The sequence below is a fragment of the Lissotriton vulgaris genome, chromosome 7 (assembly GCF_964263255.1).
Source record: "Lissotriton vulgaris chromosome 7, aLisVul1.2, whole genome shotgun sequence".
NCBI classification, from domain to species: domain Eukaryota; kingdom Metazoa; phylum Chordata; class Amphibia; order Caudata; family Salamandridae; genus Lissotriton; species Lissotriton vulgaris.
This window is the reverse complement of record NC_141695.1, coordinates 210,902,438-210,927,698: the sequence shown is the minus strand read 5'-3', so window position 1 is coordinate 210,927,698 and position 25,261 is coordinate 210,902,438. Positions and strand designations below refer to the sequence as shown.

At 46.3% G+C, this 25,261-nt stretch overlaps 1 protein-coding gene across 1 annotated transcript in view; it reads left to right on the top strand.

The window, feature by feature from the left end:
* The first annotated feature begins 3,779 nt into the window (after positions 1-3,779).
* The window catches only part of LOC147701219 (uncharacterized), a 33,277-nt gene continuing 11,795 nt past the window's right edge, over positions 3,780-25,261 (top strand). The window contains exons 1-2 of the mRNA XM_086929321.1: positions 3,780-4,324; positions 4,370-4,630. Coding sequence (XP_086785447.1) covers positions 3,857-4,324; positions 4,370-4,630 — 729 coding nt within the window. The 5' untranslated portion in view covers positions 3,780-3,856. The remainder of the gene's footprint in view (positions 4,325-4,369; positions 4,631-25,261) is intronic.

Below are 25,261 nucleotides of genomic sequence, written 5' to 3'. Positions count from 1 at the left end.
ACAGGTGAATGGGCTGAAGCTGTTCCAGTCCACAACAGGGATACAACAAAGGGAGCTGCAAGGTGCATTAATCGGTGAGTGAGGCGTAGCTGCAGTGCTAGCGCTGCAGCTGGAGGGTTGAGCCGGAGTGAGGTGGAGACAGTCAAGCCGGGCTTTGATATGGTCTGTCTCCCTCTGTGAGCTCCCCTGCCTCTACCATTTTCCACAACAGCAACCACAACTCAACCTACGCCAACAAGAACTCCTGATGCCAACTCTCTGGACAGAGTTACAGGGAACAGGGAATCAGGCCTCATTCAACGTTGCATAGTCCCCAACAAACCAATATAGGGGCCACTCCAAGCAGCATCGGTTGAAACAGCATTGTGAATCTCTCATAATTGGAAAGGAAGACGCTCTCGTTCCTGGCAAAGCATTGACAACAGAACCTACAACCCCATAATCCTTCCCTACACCAACTAAAGGGCAGGCGACATGCTCATCTCCCAATTTTCTGGGTCAACCTCTCCACCATCTACCACCAGGCGTGCTCGTGCCCCCATCCAACCAAAATAACTTGTGGAGGCAAGGGGTTAAGGCGGTACCACCAATTAAAGGACAAACCAAATATCAACCGTCACTTTAAAGTTAGCCGGACACAAGCCCGACCTGAGAAGTACCAACAGACTACCTACCAAAAACCCCTGAGTTTGGCACAAATTAGACCGATTTTCTAATGAGGTCAGGATGAGTAAGGGGGCCTCCCCCCAATAAACTTGGAGGAAAGCATAAAATAACATCTCAACTAGCCTCAAAACAAGCATCAATGCAGTCCAGCTCATCCCTTATAGAAATTGAGTAGGACAAAGAAGACATAACAAATTGCAAAATAGGCATGGCAACAGTTAATGCAGAGGAAACCCGCAGTCATTTATTTCAACCAAAAATGTACTAAAAGTTCTGTTTTCTGAAGGACGCAGGCTCAGTTCTGTTTTCGAGTAACAGTAAAATTCATGGTTTGCAGCCCCCCTTCAGCTGTTATCCACCAGCGCCCAGTGAAGGAAAGCACCTCCCAGTCATCAGACATCAAGAAAAAAAGGGGGATGGGCACAAGCTTCATCCCAACCACTCTCCCGCCAATCAACAATCAGACACTGATAACCTCAAGACAAACCGGGCAAATGGACCAGGTGGACATTATTCCAACCCACAAACAGGATCTGGGTTCAGACACACCCTGCATAGATAAACAACTCTCTAATGTAACAACAAGTGTCACAGCCCCCCTCATGCCTCGACCTCAGAACAGGTCCACAGAAGAACGCGATGCACTTAAAGGCATAGAACATGGCCTAAGTGTCAAAACTGTAAACTAAAAGAGTCTCTGACTATATCCCAGGAGAAGAACCCTCCTCATCCAAAAACCAAGACTTCAAACCTGCGAACAACTTCAATTTCAACCTCAGCTTTGACTTCAATCTCAAAGCTCTCTCCTCCACCAGACAGCGACAAACCATATCACTTGTCCCCTATTCAACAAGCATACCAGGAGAAACTAAAGGGAATCCACTGGAAGAGAGATGCCCAAAATCATACCTGGGCACACAAGAATGGGAGGACATGTTGACAGCCTACTCACAAGACTCGCCCCTGGCCCATAACTCAACAGTCACAGTGCAAGGCGCCGTAGCTGCCCCCAGTGCAAGGCAGGGGATATGCCCCCCAGCGCAACCAGAGGAGCAAAAGCAAATTTGGGCAGACCAGATCAACCGAGCACTGATCAAACAAATACGGACAGCGCCTGGGCATCTCTGCTACAAACAAGGCAACTTTCAGTGGAAGCCCTCCAATATCAATCAGATACAATGGACATCCAGCTAACACTACTAAACACTCTGGCAGTCTGTGTTGTGGGCATTGACGGGAAATTAGGGGATCTGAACTCATTCGTCAAACAGGTACAGTCAGACTCACTCACAGGACAACTCAGCTGCGGATGCGGTCCAATGGTAGACACACTAACATCCCTACCTTCAATGCTCGACAGTTTATGCAAGGACATAAAAAAGGAGGTCATAAGCAAACAAGCTCCACTCAAAGAAACACCGCATAGGCAACCAAATGAAGAACCGGACTACTCTTGCCAACAGGCCCTGGGGAACAAATCCCCAACAAGATAATAGCAGTCAGAAGTTCAAGAAGTCAAGACCCGCAACCATGCCAACGAGCGGCCATCCGATCCCCAGTCCTGGAGAGACGGCCAGACACAATCGACAAAGAAGACTTGCACCCAGAAAGCGCAACTGACAGTAAAAGAAATGCACTGAAAGAGCCAGAACGAAAAAACCTTCCCTGCAGCTCCCTATCCAATTTCCAGGCCCACAATTGAAGAAAAGATAGCCACAGACACGGATCAAGCCAACCCAGAGGCAAGTATTTCAGGAGAATTTCCAAAGCGCTCAAAACAAACTGAAGAAACACACCGCAGGCAAAGATCTGTGAAGAAGCACGTTGCCACCATAGAAAATATTCATAACAGCTCCTCATCCTCAGCCAGGGCACAACCGTGGCACGCAAAAGATGGCTTCTCTGAAGAAGCAACTAGTGATGTAAGCACAAGATGGCGTCAAAGTACAACACAACGGAAGCATGTGGCTCTGTCAATTGGCCTCTCTCCCCAAATCCTACACCAACCCCCTTTTACACAAAACTTGTGAAATTCTTAGCAATGAACAAATGATTTACGTGCAGTGCTTTAAGTTGATACAAACTGAGTACAAAGTCAATTAATGACACGTTTAAGATAATTTAACATACACATACCTATAGAGGTGATCTTCAACAGTCGAAGGCCCCCACCACCATTTTTGAAAGGTGTTTTCTTTCTCTGATGACTACAAACAGCCTTAAAAATGTTGTGTTCACATTACAGAACAAAAATGTTCTTAACTCTGGGCTGAGAAGAGCTGTTAGCCATCCTTAACCCCGCGTTCCATGCGAACAGCCACATTTCCCACAAAACAACAACCAAATGTTGCTTTCCAGTTCGGCACCAAATTGTTTTTCACCGAGTTTTCCACTAAGTGCCTCCTTGGTATATAATCCGGTTATTTTTTCATATTCATCACATTTTAATTTGGATTATAGTTGCACATTTTTTTTAAATAGAATATGAGCCAAAAAATTTATAGTGTGTAAAATGAAATCCAGATGTAGATGAGAATATTTCCACTGGGAGTTAGATGATGTTGTATATAAGCTTTATATATGAATTCCTATATTGACATACATTTTTATAAACTATATACATTCATTCATATATCGACATACATTTTTATCAAAGCTTATAATTTACTATATTGTGGTTTTGCTGAAACCTTTTCTTAGTATCCCACATACATGAAACCCACGCACATCAAAGCCACTGTAGAAACAGCAGAAGCAGACCTGGGGTAATAACCTGTTAACCTGAGAGAAGTGCAGACCCCCAGAGCCTCGAGACCATGGACAGGACATGCCAGACCATGAATGGGAAAGAGAAAGGAACGCCCCCCCCGCCCCCCCCCCCCCCGAGTGTAGGCTACTCAGAAGTGTATCATAACCAGAAACAGCAAGCTGTAACTTCAGGTATGAATACCAGCAACTATTCAACAGAGGGATAGGGCGTGCGGTAATAGAGCCTCCTCGGGCGATGGCTTTACCAGAAACAGAAAGAATGTCAGAACTGGTTTTATAAATACCACTCAAAATCCTTAGCACACAGAACATTCTGGCGGCCTTCATCCCACACAGGAGGAACTACGTTGAAGAGCCACCTACTGCGAAGAACCCAGGGGAGCTAAACACTGACCCTCTTGCTGTTGGAGAACTCTGGCCCATGCCAGAAGACCTATACACCATAGAGAAGCAAGGGCAACCAATCATGAGCTCTCCTTCCGTCTATAAGACCACAGGGATGCCTGAAGACCCACCCAATGCAAAGAACCCAGGAGAAGCAACCAATAGATCTCTTCCCAGCTCTGAGAGTGCGCCAAGGTGCAACGCTGTTCCACCACCAGACTATCCAGAGGATGCAAGCACCAGCTTCCCAGTTACTACCTATTTTCAGCCGGCTGGCAGGATTCCGCGACCTACAGTGTACTGCAACAGCGACAATGTGGTAATGACGACCCACCCTGTGGACCTACCGGCTACCTACCTTTGGCATGAAGGTAACAAACAATCCTATTCTACATGCAGCGGCGAGACTGCACCAACAGCCACTCAATCTAGGAACTCACCTCTTACCGACCCTCAGCCTGCTGGTAACAAAGTACTACTTTCCACAAGCAGCAGTGAGAACGCGGTGGCCAACACTCAATCCATGAACCCACCTCTTACCTACTTTCAGCCTGCTGCTAACACACCACCATATTCTATCAGCAAAACAATGAACCCTCCTCCTCCCTATTCTGGGAATGCTGGCAGCAATCAACCCCAAGCAGTGTATTATCCAGGGAGAGGTGTTGTGGTGACCACCCAGCCAGCCTTGACAACTGTGATGAGAACACAGGGGCAGACGAATGAGAAAGACTACCTGTGGTTCTCGGTATGCAACCTGCTGTTCTGCTGCCTGATACTTGGAATTGCAGCTCTTGTCTTTTCCATCAAGGTACTCTTTAAATACTCGTCTGTGGCTTACTTACGTGCTGCTTTGAAAGGGATGTGTCTGGTGCCAGGGTTAGGATTTCATGGTGTGTCGCTTGCGGATGTTTGAGGTGCCTGGGTAGGGTAGAGGAGGATGCAGGACCTGCTTTGCTTTCATTATATTGCCTCAGTGTTAATACCCCAGTATTTGAACAACTGTGGTGGGCGCATCTTAGGATGCAGATATTTTCCCAGCTGCATGGGTAGTAGCAAAGCCCAGGATAGCAATGGCCGCCTTGAGCCGGGTGTGAATGTCATTGAGTGATCAGGAGAGCCAGTGCTGACAATTCACAGAGCTCTACTTCTGGACAGTAAACTGCATGAGCAGATCTGTGGGAGTGCCAGTGGTCTAAAGTGCTGCAGGTTCTGAATGTGGTGCCACAGAAGCATTGTAGAATAGACCCACCAGCTGGTGTTGAAAAACTGATAGAAAGGAGGTGCAGCACGCCAACTACACCCCAGGGCCCTGATGTCACTGCACCTGCTGCACTAACGCAATGTACCGGTCTCTGGGTTTCTCATTCTACTTGTCTTTCCTGCTCGCTTCTCAATCTCCTCCCTGCTCTCCGCTCAGCCCCTTTAACCATTTGATACTCCCCTCTCTACCCCCTTTCTCAGCCTCTCTCTTCCCCCTCTTCTGTCGCTCACTCGTTCCCTTCTCCTTCCACTCTTCTCTTCTTATTTCACCTTGCCCTCTTTGCTCATCCTTATCTCCTGTCTCTTTCTCCTAATATCCTTTCCCAGCTCTGTCCCATTTTCCTGCTCTCCTCCTCATTCTTTCACCCTCTCCCTTTCTTTCATCCGTTTCCTCTCTCTCTTTTTTACTGTTCCCTTTATCCTCTACTCCCTCTGTACCCCAATCCTGAAAAGTAAACACAGGCACGCCTCCACAAAATCAGAACAGGCAGCCTCTGAAATAGCATCAGTTGGTGCAAGGCGACTAGAGCCTCTCCCACCTCTGGACCCTGCATACCCTGCACCAATGGGAGCTATGCCTCTGGACACGAGCGTTGAGTTGTGGGCAGGGCTGGACTGACTGTAGCGGGCATCGGGCGTTTCCCTAGGAAGCTGGAAGAGTGGAAGCCGATTTTGCAGTGGTGGGGGCAGTTTTTGTTGCTGGGGGCGAGTTTTGCAGGTGTGCTGCTACATTCGCGCCCATTAACCAAAGCGGTGGGGGGTGGGGAGTGGGGGGTGGGAGGGGAGGGGTGATTTGTCAAAAGTGCCAGGGCCGCTTTGGGTTCCCAGTCCAGCCCTTGTTGAGGGCTCGAAGACAGCCAGCCATGTCCTAGGTGCATTGTGATCGCACTGTGGCGCCACAGGGTAAAACCTGAAATCTGCCGAGCTCTGGTACACTTTGAGATCTGAGCTGTGTAAGGAGTGGGCTGATGTCTGCAATGCTGCAAATAGGGATGGAGGTCTAATGGCAATATTTCACTTCATATGGCTGGACAGGAAATGTAAGTGTCATCCTGAGGGTGGATCCTGATTCATCAAATTGTGTTTTATTTCGTTTAGATTTTCGTTGGTTTGTAACGTATTATAAGTACAAAAATACCAGATTAATATAATGCTCAGTACTTTAAATGTACAGACACCTGAATTTAGACTTGTGAAAGTTTTTGGGGTTTATGAAGGGATTACAAGTAGTTTATGAGTGGTCCAGAGATGAGATGCTTGGGGAAATGTTTCAATACCAGCACCACAATGCATTGCACGGGCAGGTGTAACAAGGAGTCTGACTCTGCTTCGCTTTGAGGTGTTCACCTCAGGAACCTTTCAGAACAAGCAATGGCAAAGCCAAAAGGCCAGGAGTTAGCCAATGCTGTATTTGTCATGATTTTTGCAATGTTGGGGTACCTGTCAGGCCCTCCTCAATCTTCAAAAAAAAGAATTAGCTTCTAGCGAAAATATTTCTTTTTTAAAAAAGCACATATTCTTATACTAGTACCTGGCACTTAATAGAAATACTTTGGAGGCAGAACACCTCCACTTCCAGATACAGACCAACCCCAGCCCCACCCTAAGCAACATCCTTGTATACAGGCCCCCTTGCCCATGAGCCCCCATTCACCTATGCCATTGTAGAGCTCATCCACCCCAGGCTCTCCCATCCACTGACCACTTCCTACTCAGACATCTCAACTTCACCTGGACAACCCAAGTGTCCAGAATACCACCACCCTCCTGGAGAACCTCACCAACATTAGACTCAAGCATCTAGTCACTGCACCAACCCACATAGATGGACACAAGCTCGACCCCGTCTTCTCCGCCAGGGGGAACTTCAACTACAGCCACACCACCAAACTCTCCTGGATCGACCATCATAGTATACATCACGCTTCACCATGCCCACCGTACACCACCACCATTATCGCCCCACCCCCAGATACAGCTGTATCAAGACCATCAAAGAACTTTTTGGCAACTCCTTTAGCACCACCACTCCGCCAAAGCTTACAGACGCCAACACCACAACACGCAAACTCCACCGTTTGAGCTCCAACTGCGTTGACACCCTGGCAACTTCTCCGTGTCTGTAGACCGAACATCTGCAGGTTGCTGGCCGCTTGGCAAGGTGATTGCAGGCACCCTGGATGGAAACTACACTCTGTACAAAGGGACGCATCTAGGCATATGCATGACTTTGTGAAACCCTATGCAACATTATGCCTGAGTCAGGTAGGATGTATGTAAAGTGGGCATTCCCAGGCAATAAAGCCTCGTAGGAGTGGCGCAGTGAAAGCTATGAGATTTCACTGCGACAATTCTAGGACGTTAAAACCTTGCGCCTGTCTCATGGCCGGTGTAGGGGTTACGCAGTGCCATAGGGGTAGGCCTCCCCCATGCATTACTGGAGTTGCGTCATGCTTGCGACAAAATTGTGCCAATGTGTGATTTTATAACCAACAGATACGTCAGGAATACTGACATATCTGTAAATCCTTGCGACATGAGGAGCTGTACAGTAAAAAGGGCACATCCATGGTGTCGCAAGAAGGGCACAGTGAAAAGTGTGCCAACGCTGTTTTGTTCCAGCGATGCAACACTTTTTATGAATGAGGCCCAGGACTGCGCCCTATCTTATTGTGGTGCGCATTCCTTAGCTTTGGTTTTCTATGCTCCAAGACACATAGTCTGCAATGACAGTTTGCATAGTCTTGTGAGGGGTCTCTGAGGTGGGACAATTGGAACTACAGCCCCATGCGACCCTCTTCAGTACCTATTGCCCTAGGTAGCAGGGGTAAAATATTCTAGGGACTTATAGGTGTAGCTGAAGTGGTGCTAATTGTGATGCCTTTTTAGGGGATGAACACCTGTGTTCGGAGCCTGGTTGGCAGTGACTCAGTACACCTAAGTCCAAATTGCATCAAAAACCAGGCAAAAAGTGGATGGGTACTGCAAAAGACACCCAGTTTCTTATATTCCACAACAAGATAGCATACATCTACAGCAACTTCGACCCACAGCCAACTGACCTCAGCCACCTCCACACTGGCAAATCCCATGACCCCCTCACTGAATGGACACTGCTCATCACGCCAATCACGATAGCGATCATGACCTCCATCCACTCTAGAGCATCATCAGACCCCTGCCCCCACCACACCACTATCCCGGGGACAGAAGGATATCAGCAGCTCCATCACTGATATCCTTAACTCATTTATCACCACAGGCACCTTGCCTGGCACCTGAAAACATGAAGAGATGAAGCCCCTCCTGAAGAAGGTCTCTGCCGACCCCAATGATCTCAAGAAAAGCCGCCCCATCCCACTGCTCTGCTTCCCAGCCAAGGTCCTGGAGAAGGCCATCAATTGCCAGCTCACTGACCACCTGGAAGCACAAAACTTACTCAACACCACCCAGTCCGGCTTCCACACCAAACACAGCATTTAAGACCACCTTAATAGCTGCAACTGAAATCAGATCCATCCTTGACTGTGATGAGACATCAGCCCTGATCCTACTCAACCTCTCGTGGCCTTTAACACCGCATCTCCCCACATCCTCATCACCAGACTCGACCACATCGGCATCAGAGCAAAGGCCCTCAAATGGATCACCTCCTTCCTCACTGGATGCACTCAAAAAATCTGCCTACCACTGATTACTTCTACATCAGGAGAATCATCTGCAAAGCCTCCAAAGGATCAGTCCCACTCTCTTCAATCTGTACATGACTCCACTGGCAAACATCTCCTGCACCCACACACTCAACATCATCTCATACGCTGATGACACCCAACCCATTCGTTCTCTCACAGAAGACACCGCCACCACCAGAATCAACTTCCAGAATGCCATGACCAACGTCACCGACCGGATGAGATCCATCTGCCTGAAGCTGGCACGGACAGGACAGAAGTGCTCATCTACAGGAAGAACACATCCCCCTTGGGACGACATATGGTGGTCCCCTACACTTTGACCCTCAGTTACCTCCACCAAATATGCTCACAACCTACACATCATCCTGGACAGCGATCTCTCCATGAAGCACCAGATCAATGCAGTAGCATCCTTCTGCATCAACACCCTCTGCATGCTTTGTGCGATTTTCAGATGGATCCCAGGCAACACCAGAAAAACAGTGACCCAATCCCTCGTCTCCAGCCATTTGAATTATGGACACGCTCTCTATACCGGAGCAATCTCCCATCTACTCGAACGGCTACAGACTATACAGAACGCTTCAGGCAGATTCATTCTTCACCTCTCAAAATGGACCAGCATCACCCCCAACCTCAGATGCCTCCACTGGTTCCCTGTCCAGAAAAGATGCCAGTTCAAGCTGTTAACTCACACCTCCAAGGCATTCACAACACCGGACCCTCCTACATCAACCACTACCTGACCTTCCACCAGCTGACCAGAGATCTCTAATCCACCCCCTCACCCTTGCACACATCTCCAGCTTCCTGTGGAGCCACAGCAGAGGTCATTATTTCTCCTACCTCGCAACCAAGTCCTGCTACGACCTCCCTCTCCACCTCCAAACTTCCCCCTCACTCACCAACTTCAAGAAGGGACTCAGGACCTGGATCTTCAACTAAGTCTGTCCATCCCTCAGTGCCTGGATACCTGCTGAGGTGATAAGCTGCACTATACAAATATTGATTGATTAATTGACTTCATGCTTATTGCTAATTTTATCTAATTAAATAAAAGTGACATTAGAAAGTCTCTACATTTTTGCCTAAAACCTCTACTAGCCTTTTCAGATTTCATCCCTAACTGTCAAAGGCAACCTGTTGCCCCCTTGCAAACAGGTGTGATTGGCTTCTAGGAAAGGAATGAAAAGGGTTGCGGGTGGGAGGAGGTGTGATCTCCTCCTAACAGAATGGCCGGGGGATGTGCCCCCCGACTGCACAAGCTTCAAAGGCTGCACAGGCAGATGTAACTGACACTTATGCCTGTCCCTTTCACTGTTCAGGTAGTCAGAATAGCCTAAATCTCAGTGGGGGGGGACCTATTTCAAAACTGGTTTTCATGGCGAGTTTTTCATTTCCATAGACACACCTCAGGGTGTGCCAGAGCTCTGCCTAAGGGACCAAAAGTTCTGCTATGTTGGATTTTGGCAGAGCAGTGCACTATGGGATTCTCTAGGCCCAAACCCCAAGGAAATTATGCCAAAGTAGGTAGGGTTGCCACTAGGAAATTCTTCCTTTTTAGGTCTCGCATAGGCAGTGCATGCGCTGCCTCTAGGACGCATCAAGTAATCAGTATGTTGGGAAAAACTCCGCCTATTGCGTGGTCATTTCTGTTGCTGCTTGCCATTAGTTTAACTGTGTCATTGCTCTTGTTATCTGTTTTTTAATTGGCTGTTGATGCGATACTCACTTCCGTTTAGTCCGAAAGCAGCAGCGTCTAACTACTGTGTTCGTCCGCTTTTTGGCTGGGTGATCACACTCTTTCCGTGCGCATATCCGCCTTTCATAGCCGCCTAGTGCAACACACATCGGGTGTGCTGGAGCCCTTCTTAGCGGGCATCGTGATGTCACCGGGTTTCCTAGTAATGTATCTTTCCCTGATACACAGCCGGTTGATGTGTTTGCAGCAGCAGCAACCTGTTAAATGTGAGTTTCCAAAGCTTCAGTGCGACCAGGCACAGTCCCATCACACCAGGGTTGAACAAAGTCATGCTGTTGGAAGCGACCCACCGTACCTTTAGCTAATATGGGGGTGCCCAGCGCAAGAATGTAAACTTCTCGGACATTGTGTTGAGCATCCAACTTTCCTGCGATTCAGCCTCCCCCACAACCCCACTGGGGCTGCAGACAGTCCCCGGGGGCTAATCCAGCCAGGCGCCTCCTTAGCAGTGCAGGGCTTTGCAGTGGGCGATCAACTTTCGCTGTTCAGATCCAGCCTCCCTCACACCCCCAGTGGGGCTGCAGACAGTCCCCGGGGGAGGAATCCAGCCGGGCACCTCCGTGGCAGTGCAAGCTGCGTTGGCACAGCACTGACCGGCGGACAGCTGCCTCGTGGCTGCACAGAGCCGCTGCCAATAATCCCCTCTTGCGCCGCTTCCCACCGTGCAGCTGCACGATGGGGCTCAGGCTACCACTGCCGCTGGTCACCCTTGTGGGGTTGTTGCATGTTCTACAGGCAGCGTCGGGGTGTCCAGGGAGCAGCCATAACGCGTGGAAGCTCTGGTGTGGGCACCTGGGGCATACCTGCACACAGCCGACGTCGGCGGGGGACTGCAGGCTTTTCTGACAATGAGTGACACTATATCTTAGCCAGGTGCCCTAAGTGTGCGTGGCAGCTTTCACAGCCTTATTTGGCCCCCGTTTACTCACCACACTGCCCGCCATTTCTAGGCCTCCTTGTCTAAGCGCCCTTTATTGCTCTCGAGTTCTGAAACTGTTAATGGAGTCATCGCATTTCCTTTGTAGATCTCCAGTATCAAGGCTGTTAGCGTGGTTGCAACCCCTTTGCACTAGCTTTCTTCCCAACGTGATTTGTTCTGCCGAGGGCCCGTGCCATGTTCAGCATTGTTTATGTGGGATTTGTGTGCATTTTTGGAAACAGCGTCAGTCAATTAGTCCTTCCCTGTCCCTGTGAGGATATCAAATGAATACACAGCAGGTGGGCCCACCATAAATCCTGAGGGTTTACTAAATATTGATCAAGCTAAATAATTTGCCCAACAAAACCAACAGGCTTGCTCGGTGAGTTCAATGCTCTCTGCTGATGTCTGCCTCAAGGTCACAATGCAGCCTCTGAGTCATATCTTTAAGAGGTCGGGAAAATATATAAAATTAAATTGGCTAACAGTAATGTAGGCTATTCATAGCACTAGAAGAGGACTGGCAGCTTTGACTACTGCTGGGGTAGAAAACGTCAGCACTTACAGGGGTTCAATGGGCCAATCAGCGTTCTTGACCCCGGTGCCACTGCACCTGCTGCACCGATGCTAGCTTCGCCCCCGAGTGAAGCACTCATTAAAAAGTGCATTCTTGTTATCTCCTTCGTAGATCTCCAGTATCAAGGCTGTTGGCATGGCCGGAACCCCTTTGCACTAGATTTCTTCCCAACGTGATTTGTTCTCCTGAGGGCCCGTGCTCTGTTCAGCGTCGTGTATGTGGGATTTGTGTGCATTCAATTAGTCCTTCCCGTCCCTGTGAGGATTCCCTCACTTTATCCCGTTTCTTTCTACCTCTCCTTTCTCTTTGCTCTCTCGCTGCCCCTCCTCACTGCCTTCTGTTATCTCTTTTTCTTCTGCCATCACTCTCTTTTGCTCGTCTCCATGACGCACTGGCACTCTCTTGCACTCCTCTTCCTTTCTTTCTTTTTGTTTTTCCTTCTGCATTTCTTGCTCTCGTTTTCCTGCTCCCTCCAGCAAACTTAAGTATTAGCCCCTTGCACTGAGTTCTTCCTTTCTCCCCCTCCCTCTGCACCCCACCAGGTCATTATTTCATCACATTCAAACTACCTTTTCATCGCATTTTCAAAACTTTGACCTATTGGTGTTGAAAATGACAATTCCTTTTATTATTGCAGTTTTTTTAAACATATAAATGAAAGGCATTGTCATTTACAATGCCAATAGCTCAAAATCTGGCAAATGCAAGACTATTGATTTACAAATGCTTGTTGATCAGGAAGTCTCTCTCCCCAACACACTAGTGCCTGGGATAAATGTGGTACCCCAGAGAAACTTCTCCGGAACACATATGGACCCCTGGAAGACAGAGGAAGGCTGTACCTGCTGTTGAACCTGTAGAGAGAGACCCCAAGGGCTATACCAGCTACAACCTGTACCCAGAACACAGACGTGGCCATCAAGGGGTCAGTTGGCTGACCTCTAGTAAGAAACATGGCCACAAAAGCTGCAAGAAACCAACTTTCCCATAGCGGACCAGTACCAACTCGATTTTCCCTCAATCCTGCTGGTGGGCTCTGGGAGAGTGACTCCTACCTAACATTCAAGTGGTGCCCACAAGGTAATAGATCCTTGGCTGGTGCTAGACAGTCCTCCTCTGACCCTAACATTGCAATACTAGACACCTAAAAACGTTTTCAGATATTTTCGTCCATCTAGCAAGCTGAGATTGGGACCAATGCTGAGGCCGTAGCTGCCAATGTTGAATTGCTGGTCGGACTCAACTTGCAGGTTTCCACAGCTGAAATAATTTTCACTTATAGGTTTCGTAGTACGAACATAGATGAAGTTCACCGAGGCCTACGTCAAACAGTACTAGGACTGCTGACAAGACCTTTCTGGGAACAGACTCTTGGTATTCGGCACATGGAGCTTTAGCACTGTCGGCGCCGACCATGTCAAGTTTCGCTCTGGAGCTAAGGCTCACCTCAAGGACCTTTTGATTTGGAGCCAGTCTGGTATGACCAGATGACCATGATTGGCTCTTTGGCTTTTAGGCAATATTGTGACTTACAACCCCTAAAGTTTATTTCTCCAGGTGCCTATATCACATTTGTATCATTTAGTCTCCATTTGCTTATTACATTTTTATAAATTGGAGTGGGATTTTTATTGTATATTTAATTATACTTTTATCTGTTTTAATACATTTAAATTCTTTACACATTTCTACTACATTATGCCTGTCTGCACTGTGCTGCAGTTACAAATGGTTACGCTCAGGCTTAAATTATTGAGGCCTAACTGTACTTGGTACAGAATTGTGACATTATTTCTTGGTGAAGACATACATCCCCTCAAACTAGCAGGCCCACATATTAACATTGGTGTTAAAAGGTGGAATCCAGAACTTGTGTTTAGCATTACCGCTCAGCTATTAAGCTAAAACATTGCAAATCCCTACATTCACTGAATGCAATAATTATTTATGGCTTTTAATTGATATTATGTCTTTAAATGGATCATTTTCTGATTACCTATTACGTTTTGGACTACCTTACCACTGCACTATTGTGCTAGCAGTGAGCTCTGACCAGGACATGATGGTGATGCAACTTGATTCTTCCAGACAACAGTAATCTCTCTTTCTTCCCAATCCCCTTTTCTCTACTTGTTGACCCAAACCAATATTGGATTTTTTTGTCAACACGAAGGGCCATTTTAATATTGATATAATTCCTGAAAGGGCTTCCAGAAAGGTGAATGCATATGCTTGTTCTGACAGAATTGTCCATCTGTATGAATCATGTGCACGCAATGTGAATCTCTAAGCAACAGACAACTTTAGCAAAATTGTCTAGAATGATGACTGCTTTACATTCAACCAACCAAGAGTTAGGCTAGGACTTGTCTGCCTCTCCAGGGGTTCTTGAGTGTCCTTGAGGGCCAGTTTTTCAGAGTGGTGGAGACAGGGGGTGCGGCCTCCCACCACCTCTCCCCAATACCTCTGTGTGGGGCGTACTGGAGGTGGCAGAAGGTGTTGCTGGTCCCTAAAGACCCTCAACAGCCAACAGGACTTCACCCCCGAACCAGCAACTAGTCAGGAGGCGCATTTGCAGAGTGGTGGAGAAAGTGGATGGGGCCACCGGCGAGTTGCTGTTTTTGTCTTTTATTTATTCTATATTTTAGGAAAGGGGGCTGCGTGGTCCACCCTTCCCTGGGCCATTTTGATCCCTAGGGACCCCATCTCCTGGGGCTGGCCTTTGCAAAGAAAAATGTGTACTAATACTAAAGGGAGTTAGGCTGCGCAATCCCACCCACCCGGGGACCCCATTCCCGGGGCCCTCCTCGTTTTAAAAATGTTTACACTAAATTTGGCACAGAGGTAGATGTTGGTCCAGAAAGAGCCCTTTTATGATTGGTGTAAATCCATTCATTAGTTGCGGAGCTAATAAAGGAAAAACAAAATTGTAATTCTAGGGACTAAGACCCTCTATGAAGCTCAGAGATCTCATGCTGAGATCTGATTGGCAGCCAACACTTCAACTAGTAAGTTTTGGCAGCCATTTTGGGGCACAGCCAAGTCCCAACAAAAAGTTTTTAAAGAAAGAGAAGGGGCAGTGTAGAAATGCCTTGATCCCCTAGGTCTGGTGGCGGGTTCCCAAAACGTTTTTTTATTTTCCAATATTGCCACGAAATCCCGGTGGATCCACAAATTTGCGGCAAATTTTTTTAAAAAAATCTTCATTTGTTTTATATATGATCCCGATACATTTTCTTTATATTACTAGATGTGAACAGAGGGCCAGGCTTGAGCTGACCTTGTCAGCGCCTTAAAATGAGAGGTGGCAACAATCTGCAACAGAAGGAATACCAAGAGCATCACAGCAACCTGCTAACAGCGTACAAATCACAAAGCAATAGTGACATGCATTAATGCTGACAGAAGAGATAGGGACATATTTACACAAGGATATTGCCACCAGAATGTCTCGTTTAGGGACGTTCTGGAGATGATATGCACTTCTCCATATTTACAAAGCAACATTAGGCCACTTTTTGAAGCTTAACGTCGCCTTGTAAATAAGGCCCCTTTATACTTATCACTTGGTATGAAAGGGGAGTGCAATGGCTGCTGCTGTGAGCGTTCCACCACAACACCATTCCTTTTGACACTGCCCTAGATTTACAAGGATGTGTAAATCTGAGGCAGCACCAAAAACTAATGCCAGGAAAGAGCAGGTGTTAGAATAATAGACAAAACGAGGAGAAATACTTTTATTTCTTTGTGTTTGTGCTGCATTCTACACGGGGAAGCATGGGGAGATTAAGTGATTTGCCCAGAATCACAGCATGTTGAGCATCATTGACAAGACTCGAACCCGGTTCCCCAGCTTCGAGGTCGACCACTCGAGCTATAAGGCTGTGCAGGATGGGACACCTTCCTGCAACAACTTATAACAATAATTTCCTGCAATGCAGGCACCCTGGCAGTATGGTGCAAGGGAGCCTGCGTTGGCGCTTGGCAGCTACATTTAGGGCCAGCGCTAAGGAAAACACAGGGGTGCGCTGTATTCTTGTGAATGAGGTGCATCCCTGCATTTTGAAAATGTTGGAGTGCGTTGTTGCCAAATTTGATGCAGCTCCACCTTCCGACATGTTCTCATAAATGTGCTCCATAGTGTTGAGTGACGTGCCTTTCAGCAGACACAGTTATAGTTTCAAATCTTAAAGCGAGCGCATCCAGATTCATGCTGTTTTCATGGAGACAGGAACAGCTATATTATTATTAAAGTCAGTCGCGTGCATAAAGTCCAGAACATTTGCAGATATTCCAGTTCACCTTATAGTAACAAGTGTCTGTCTGTGCATGTACAGTGTATGTCCTTTAATGATGGATGTTTGCGTTTCCACGTTGTAGTATAATGCTTAATAGTTAAGATGATTTGGCAGAAAGCCTGAGGGAGGGGCGTGAGATTCGAAGTGGCCTCTTTATGAAACCAAGGCATAGGGACGCATAGCTGCGTGTCCAGGATCACACCATTTGGCCGTGTGCAAGCCCGGATTAAAAATAATTGCTGCTACATCGGCAAACTTGTCCACCGGTCCTCATCCCTTACAATAACAATAATTGATAGTCAGTTCTTTAAAAACAATTCAAATAGAGTTTATTAGGCGTTTGCGAGCTCACGATTTTCAAAAGAAAAGTGTGTGTTTGGTGCACAATGACCCAATGTGACTTGTCCGAGAATTACACCATATGGCCAGATTCGAATGAACGTCTTCACAAGGGCATGTTTACAGGAGGGCATGGAAATTTGCTGCATAACACAGGCCTGCACCAAAATCCCCAAAGTTGTAGGCGCATATTATCAAGGGCCGGAAATAACATTATCGTTGCTTTAGCGTCCATTTTATCGCTTTATTAACAAGGACACACGTGCGCGTGTTTCCTTGCCTTAGGGCCCGGTTTCCTATCGACTCGCCTAGCATCGCTAATGAGATGCAAGGTAGGTGTGCCCCTTACAACTACATTATAAAATATCGCTAATGGTGCTTTGCTGTATTTACAACAAAGCCCGTCCGGTTTAGCGCTGATTTTTTCCGCGCTAACTGGGCCTTAACGCTGGAATTTAAGCATATCTACATTGGGGGGTGGGTTTTGTGGCTAAGACCACAGGCCCTATGATCAAGGATATCGCTGTTTTCCATGTAACATCGCTGGAATATTTATCGCCATGGCGCTAAGCGTTGTTAATACAGCGCTAACATGGCGATAAGTTCCAGCGATAGGAAAATGTGCGCTAAGTGCGGTCAGTGATAATTGTCGCTGCCGCTTGATAATATGTCCGTATTTCGTGAACCATTGAATGGGTCTAATTTCTGTAACGGAATGCAAGGGATATTTTTCTTCTTTAATTAACCGTGGGGCATATTACCAACAACTAGCGATAATTTTTGTCTCTAACTTGTTTAGAGACAAAAATTATCGCCGCACATCGGCGATTTTTATCGCAGATAAACCTTGCTATTAGCAAGGTTTATCGCAAATGCGATAAAAAACGGCCGCAATGCATGAATATCGCTGAAAAGTCAGCGATATTCATGCATTATCGAGCAAATGCTCTTAGCCATGTTATCCACCACCCATTGGATAACATGGCTAAGAACTGCTCAGGGCAGGTGTTAGCTTTTGGAGATATTCCCGCTTAGCGCGAATATCTCCAAAAGTTGGTAATAGGAGATAGCGATGTTAGCGACTGTTTTCAGTCTCTAACATCTTGGCACGCCCACTTTGCATCTCATTAGTGATAAATATCACTGACATGCAAAGTGGGGCCCAAGATGGTCGCTATCTCCTACTAGCTGTCGCTAACTGGTGTTAGCGGCAGCTAGGTAATAGGGAGATAATTTTATCTCCGCTTTCTTGGCTTTTAAAGCCAAAAAAGCGGAGATAAACCCCCTTGATAATATGCCCCCGTATTTCTCCCTTTCTTTGGTTCCCTTTTCACGTCCACGTACCAGAGGCATGTCATGTTATCGATCGGTTCAGATTACCTTGCAGCCAATCTCTGAAGAACCAGATGAAGGGTGTTTGCGCGCTATATAAAATCATTATGATATTTTGTCACGTTTGCTTGGAGTGGATTCGAGTAGCATATGTTTTCCTTGCCTCACCACTATTTTGGCGCGTTGAAAGAAAGTGCGGCGCATTCCTAGAGTATTATAGTTGCTGCTAAAAAGAATTGGCTATTTGATGAAAACGCTGGAAAATGCAGAGAAAACATGTGCCCCAGTATACATCAATTAATGCTAAAAGCCCGCACTTTCTTTGGACTCAGGCACGAAAATTGATGAAGTGATACGAAATTCATATCTTTCATATTAAGCATGGTTATTTGACTCTTCTAAAGTGAGCCAGAAAGAAAAACGAGTTCTCACAGACATCAACAATCAGTGAATTATGTGAACTGATATGTAAATACGCGCTCACAATATGCAATTCAGAGAAAAGATACTTCTGTGCACATTAAATGCAGCCGGCTCTTAGGGGCTGATAACGATACTCCGCCCGCCATCGTAGTGGTGTTTGGGACCGCCCGCCTGCCAGACATGCGGCAGTCTCACCACTGTGATTAGGATGCGTCCGCAATCTATGGCTTTTAACATTGCGGGTGGTGCTGCTGGCTGCAGCACCGTACGCAATGTTAAAACTGCTTGCACTGCATTTCCCTGCACTACATGGCCACTTGGTGCATGGAAATGCAGGTGGGTACCATGGGTACTCCCCAGTGAAGCGACACACCCCCAAACAAGGGGGGCCCACAACAGGCCCCCAACCCCATTCCCCGCCAGCCTTTCCTTGGTGGCATTGCCACCATGGAAAGGCCTTTCTAAACCCACATCCTAATTTGGTGGACGCTGCCTGCTAGGCACCGCCTCCATTTCAGTGGCCCTGAACCGTCCGCCAGGCAATCGGTGCGATTGTGTTTGGCGGTGAAGCAACAAAGCAGCGAACGACTTTGGGTCCGCCGCAGTATCCACCGCCATCCTAATTTGGTGGTGAGTAATAGACTTGGTGCTGGTGGAAGGACCACCACCGCCGGCCCATCACAATGACCCTCTTAGAGTGGGGTGTATGCTTCCATCACTGGACACATTCCCTACGAGTTTCTCTCACTGAATGGAAACTGCATTGTTCTTGTTGCAAAGTAGGTGAGATGCCGCCCTCTATCGCTGTCCTCTATAGTGTCCCTTGCTCACTGCACCATCAGGATTCAAGCAAGCCGGGCCGACGACAGCTGAAATGCCAGAAACCGGTCCCCGGAAGCTTGTTTCCTTCCCAGTATAAGAATTGGCTTGGTAGTTTAGTCAGCCCTGTTCCCATGATGCACTGGGCCAGGGACAGACTGATTTGCATATAGCCAGGTTCTGAGCTGGGATGGTGCAGTGAGCTAAAAACGGTGATGGATCAAGCGCTGATCTGTGGACTGGGTAAGAGTGGTCTGCTTAATTCAGACACTCTGTTCATCACCACCCCCTTTTCTGAATCGCTCTATCGGGTGCAGTCCTACGCGGCACCCCAAGTAAAGGATTCCCAACGGGAAATACATGGGACATTTCTTACGACTGCTCACAAACCGGGACAGTAGGCGTTTGTGCGCAGAAATATCCGGGACACATAGTTATCACGATGCTGTAACCCCTAAAAGACAGGGGCCCTGCACAAGTGTGTGGGCGGCAGCATTTAGTCTAATGCTAATGTATATCTGAGATATGGACGCTAGGGCTCTTCACCACAGTCTACAGAGGCCTTGTATTTTGTGTTATGCCACTGCCTACAGATTCAGAAAGTACACGGAACAGGACGGAACAAAAGGACATAAGCATGCTTTGAGCGAGCTATTTTCAGAGAGTATAAAACAACAGTTCTCAAAATGAAAGCAGAAAGGGGTTTCTGTGTATTTTTTGCAGCCTTTTATATAAACGACCCCTGCCAGGTGCATTGGAACACTGACAACAGAAGCAAGACACCGTTATGAAGTTAAGCACGCAGAGACCAAGTGATTTGCTCAGAAGTATGGGAAACTGAGCCAACCCAGGATTCGACCTTGGTTCCAATTCCAAAACTAATGTGACGTTTCAAAAGGCTATCCCAGCCCACATTGAGGAGAACCCAAGAAAGCACATACTATGGATGTCCTTCCTCTGTTGCACCTATAGATTATTCCTTATAGGATGCACAGACCCTCACCCACAGAGGTGACATGACTTCATCATTGGGTAGTGAGCCGTGAACCAAGGTAGGCAAGGCTGTAGAGTCAGTGGACTTAGATGTTGCCACGTACACATATCCTATAGAGGCCCTGGCACACTATATTTTGAGTTCATTGGATTAGTAAAACGTGAGTTCCTGAAATCTGGGATCCACACCACTTGTTTCAAGTCTTGCATGTTTACCAGATTACTTAGCAACTAGGCTAAAATTACTAGGATAGTAGGGCGACGCATAAGGGTTCTGATGGAAATCCATTGACCCATCCAAGCAGGAAATTGTGAAACATGTTGACTACAAATTGGACCAAAGAATAATTCTTGTCCAGTTGGTAGAAACCATGTTTTTAAGCTTGCCATAGATTACTCTTCAAAAATAAAGACAATGTACATTGATCTTCTATATAGGGCGACCACGTTTTAAGAACCAAAAACGGGCGCAGGCCAACCATAGAAGTAAGACTGAAGGTATAGATCTGGCCTGACGTGTTGTGTATGAATATATATAGAAAAGAACAAAGTTTAAATTGATGTTATAGTAAGAAAAGAAAATGTAATACTTAGGAAACAGAAATAAACCATTTGAAAATCACGAAAGAACCAAAGGTTACAGGGACATTATAGTTATGCTCAGATTTTACAAACACAAAACCATGGCAATTCAGCAGCTATAGTTACATGAGTTAACTATAACTTACACCCCCACAATGCACTGCTTATGACCTTACATTTCACATCACTCACGACATGGTGAGTGACTTCACTGTAGACATCTCAAGTAACATCATTTATGACATCACTGATTACATCATCCACAGAACCACTTACACACCCACTCACACACCCATACAACCACTCACACACCCACTTACACCCACATAACCACTCACACACCCACTCACAGACCCACACAACAAACCACAGACCCAGTTACTTACCAATCCAACCACTCACACGCATACTCACACACCCAAAGAACCACTCACACACCCACTCACAAACCCACAGTCACTCATAGCCACCCACAGACCCATACAGACACAGACACCTAGTCAGAGACCTAAAAACCAATGACACACACACTGTTTATGGGGATTTTTCATTTTATGAACACGACTACAGACCTACAGCTGTACGGAATTACACCTTACTTAACAGAGAGCTAGATGTTGATCCAGAAAGCATGTTTTTTGTGATTTGGTGCAAATCCATTTAGTAGTTCCAGAGATACTTAAGATTAAAAGCTTATAGTTGTCTGGGGAATCGAGACCTTGCAGTGGATTTGCGGATCCAACTGAAACCTGATTGGCTGTCAACATTTCAACCAGAAAGTGTTGACAGCGATCTTGGGACTCACCTTGAAGCAGATTCCCTCAAAAAATAAAAAAGGGGGCAGAGTAGGAATACTCTGACCCCCAGATATGGTGGGAGGTCCATAGGGACCCTGCCGGTGATTAAAAGTATTTTTCCTAATTTAATTTTACCAAACATTCGTGGGTGGATCGGTGGCAAAATGAAAGAAAAAAAAGATGTACATGCTCCCACGTGGCTTCTAAAAGAAGTCCCCGGGTGGGCTAAATCCCTGGGGCATATGAAAAATAACGGAGGGTGTGCATGGGGCCACACTCCTAGAGTTTAATTAAACTGCTGGGACCACCACCTCCCCGACTTTTGTTTTGAATTATGTGGGGTGTGCCTACACAGCACCCTCGTGACCCAGAGACCCCCACCCACCAGGGCTTAATTACCTAATAAATTGGGGGCTTCTTGGGACACCTCCCTGCCCCAGAGATACCACTTCCCCAGGGATTTGCAATAAAAAATGCGGGGCATGCGTAACTCCCTGCATCCCCAGGGGCCGCCACCTCCCCGAGGCTTTCATTTTAATTAATGGGGGGCTGCTCTGACCTCCACACCTTTGCAGTTTGCTGAAATCAAATAAGAATCTTCATTATTCAAAGTAGCTTATATCTTCAAATCAGACATCATTCTTTTAATAGTCTAAATGTCCCAATCATCTGAAAGAGGACCAAGTATTATAACTTCATTTCTTGAAAATATTATCACATAGGGCAATTGCAATGTGTCAGTGGGTCAAATAATTTCATATAGAACTTTCTCCTAAGCTATGCGCTCCGGCACAGAAAATGCTGTAATGTTTGCAACATAGAAACCTATTAGGGTACTGCGGGATAAAGAGTGAGGGTGTAGTTAACGAACCACACAGGATACAATTGTTCTTGCAGAGACACAATGCACATTGAGTAGCAGTAGAACAACAAATATAGTTGCCAACCACATCATAAAACAAAACTTCCTAAAGTGATCCAGGCATAGGACCATGAAGGAATCATATATTTGTCACAAAACTTCTGACAAGCGAGGACCATTCTTCATCAATGAGTGACTGTGAAATGGGTTGGAAGATCTGCGAAATACACAGTCATTTTCTGCATTTTTGGTCCCTCTACACTCTTGAAAAGGTACCAGTTCCAATGGCATATAATCAGATGTAATTTCATAGTAGATCATGGAATTACATTTGACAGCTGCCACTTTCATATCAGCAGCATCAGCTGTGATTGTTGCACTCAGTGTTCTGCGTAGAGTGTGAATCTCAAACATCCCTGGCTGGGAAGGTTAACTAGAAATGTTTCTACTTTGTTGAGACGGTATGCTGTTCTGAGTAGTGATGCACTGCTCTGAATCCTTCTTGGTGTTTGTGGCTGCTGACTGTAAGGGAATGGCCGACACATAGTGTTTGTTTAACATGGTCAATGGACACCTGTCTGTTCCTTCTTGATCAAGCAGAAGAGGCAAGAAAACAGTCCTGATGCCTAATACCCCAAGAACAGTGAAAGGCGGTTTGTAGGATGGCTCAACTGATTGTTTCCTCTGGATCTAGGTCTCCAACTTTGGGAATTCACCCATCTATAGCAGTAATAACCTTCTTTTCACAGATGACGGCATCAGAGTGGTTTGTGTTAGACAATTTGTCTCTCACTTCTTGGATACTCTGTAAAACATTCAAACATTTCTCCAAGTCAAAGTTAGCTTAATCTGAAACCATTCTAGAATTATCTAAGTTAGGCACATACATTGGAACTCCAAAGAGAACCTGCTAGGGAGTGCTTCCTCCCAATACTCATCTAGGCAAGTTAGCCAATGCTCTCCGAACTACATACAAATGTTGGTACAAACCAAACCCAGTCAAATCTTGTTTAATCATGCCTTTAGCCTGCTACACAATGCGGTCTGATTTAACTTTGGGTTGCTCAATTGCAGACAAAATCCCAGAGCAAATATTGAATCCCTTTAAGTCTTGGAGGCAAATGCAGGCCTGTTATCGGAAAGAAATGAAGAAACTGCTCCCAATACACTAGGCACTGCAAATCCTTTACGACTGCTGAAGCGTTTGCATTGCTCCTTGGCCAAACCCTTAGGAATTGAGAACATGAATCAATAGCTACCAATATATATTTATACCAATTAGGTGAATTTAAGGGACTGATGTTGTCCAAACAAATCACCTGGAGGGGGACATTTGAGATCAGGAGGGGAACTGGCTAGGGTATTTTGACAGTAAAGGGTATCATTTGCTGACATGTCATTTGGTATAACAAAGTACCCAGTCTGTTTATATAAATTAGGCCACCAATAGCGTTGCTGTAACATTACTATGGTTGCATTTATTCCTGCATTTGCAGGGGCCAACTCCTCATGTGCTTCTTTGATTAATTCTAATCTAGACTGATTATTGGTATTATTCTGTTTTCCACCCCGGGCATGGTGAATACTGGAATATTATCTAAATTATGGGTGTAGTGTTTCTGGGAGTAAAGCCTGCAGGAAGTTTCACAGCTTGCTTGGTTGCATTAATGGCTGTTAAAATAGCTGTGTCCATCTTCATTTGAGATCTAGTTAGGACTGTTACTCGCACAGTATGTCTTGCAGCTTCTGCTGCTTGTTCAGTGGCACAGTTCCCTTCAGCATGAATACAACTATGCTGATGGCCCAAAGTGTGCCTCACATGGACCAATGACCCTGTTTTGTAAGATATCTCCCTTTCCCCAAAACTGTGTATTCTCTATAGGCTTTCTCTTTGAAACCTTCAATCTATTCAGTTGCCACTGTTGACATTGTAACCTTGCACGCAGAAAGGTGAGTCGGACACAATGAGTGTGGAAACTGATGAGTAAGTCTGCTGTAATGCAAGTAGCAGGGCATGCAATTCTGCATGATGTGCTGTACTGCCACCTAAGAGTTTGGTGTGGGTGCATTGTGGGATGCACTCACCATCCAGTGCAGGCTGCGGAGCATTTACATTTGATTCAGACCACTGGTTGGGCAGAGCCATCTGTGTGAAAGATGCTTTGTTAACTCGACAGATGAAGTGCCTGAACTCAGAACAGCATCCTGTTCCTGTTGGAGGAAAGCTTGTATACCAAAAGAGGAATCATTTTGAAACTTTACATCCACTGCACTGAAAGAAGAGGCCCACTGTACCCATCTTGGGTACAGTGGACACAAGCATTAGGAATTTTTACCTTTGTGGCCACCTCTAGTGCTGGCATGGGAGAAACAATAATGATATGTTTTCCCTGCACCAAAGCGCACTGCTTCAAAATCGTTGTTTGCGCAACATTCACGATTTTTTAAATGCAAGCAAATTGCGCTTAAGCCAGGGAATACAAGTGAGACTTGTAGGCAATTGGGGACCTGTTCTTGAAATGCAATGGTACTTCCATGGGCAGTGCATTTCCCCTTCAGTAGCGGGCCTCTACGTGAGCCAGTTTGAAAGTAGTTTTGTACTTAATAACACCAATCCTTTCGTTTCCAGTATTTTATACTGGAAACGATACATAGACGACATCTAAATGATCTGGCACATCGGAAAAGACCTCAATTTATTTATGGATTGGCTCAATGGCAGAGACCAATGGCTAAAGTTCACATTCACATCAAACAATAGACAACTGGACTTCCTTGACC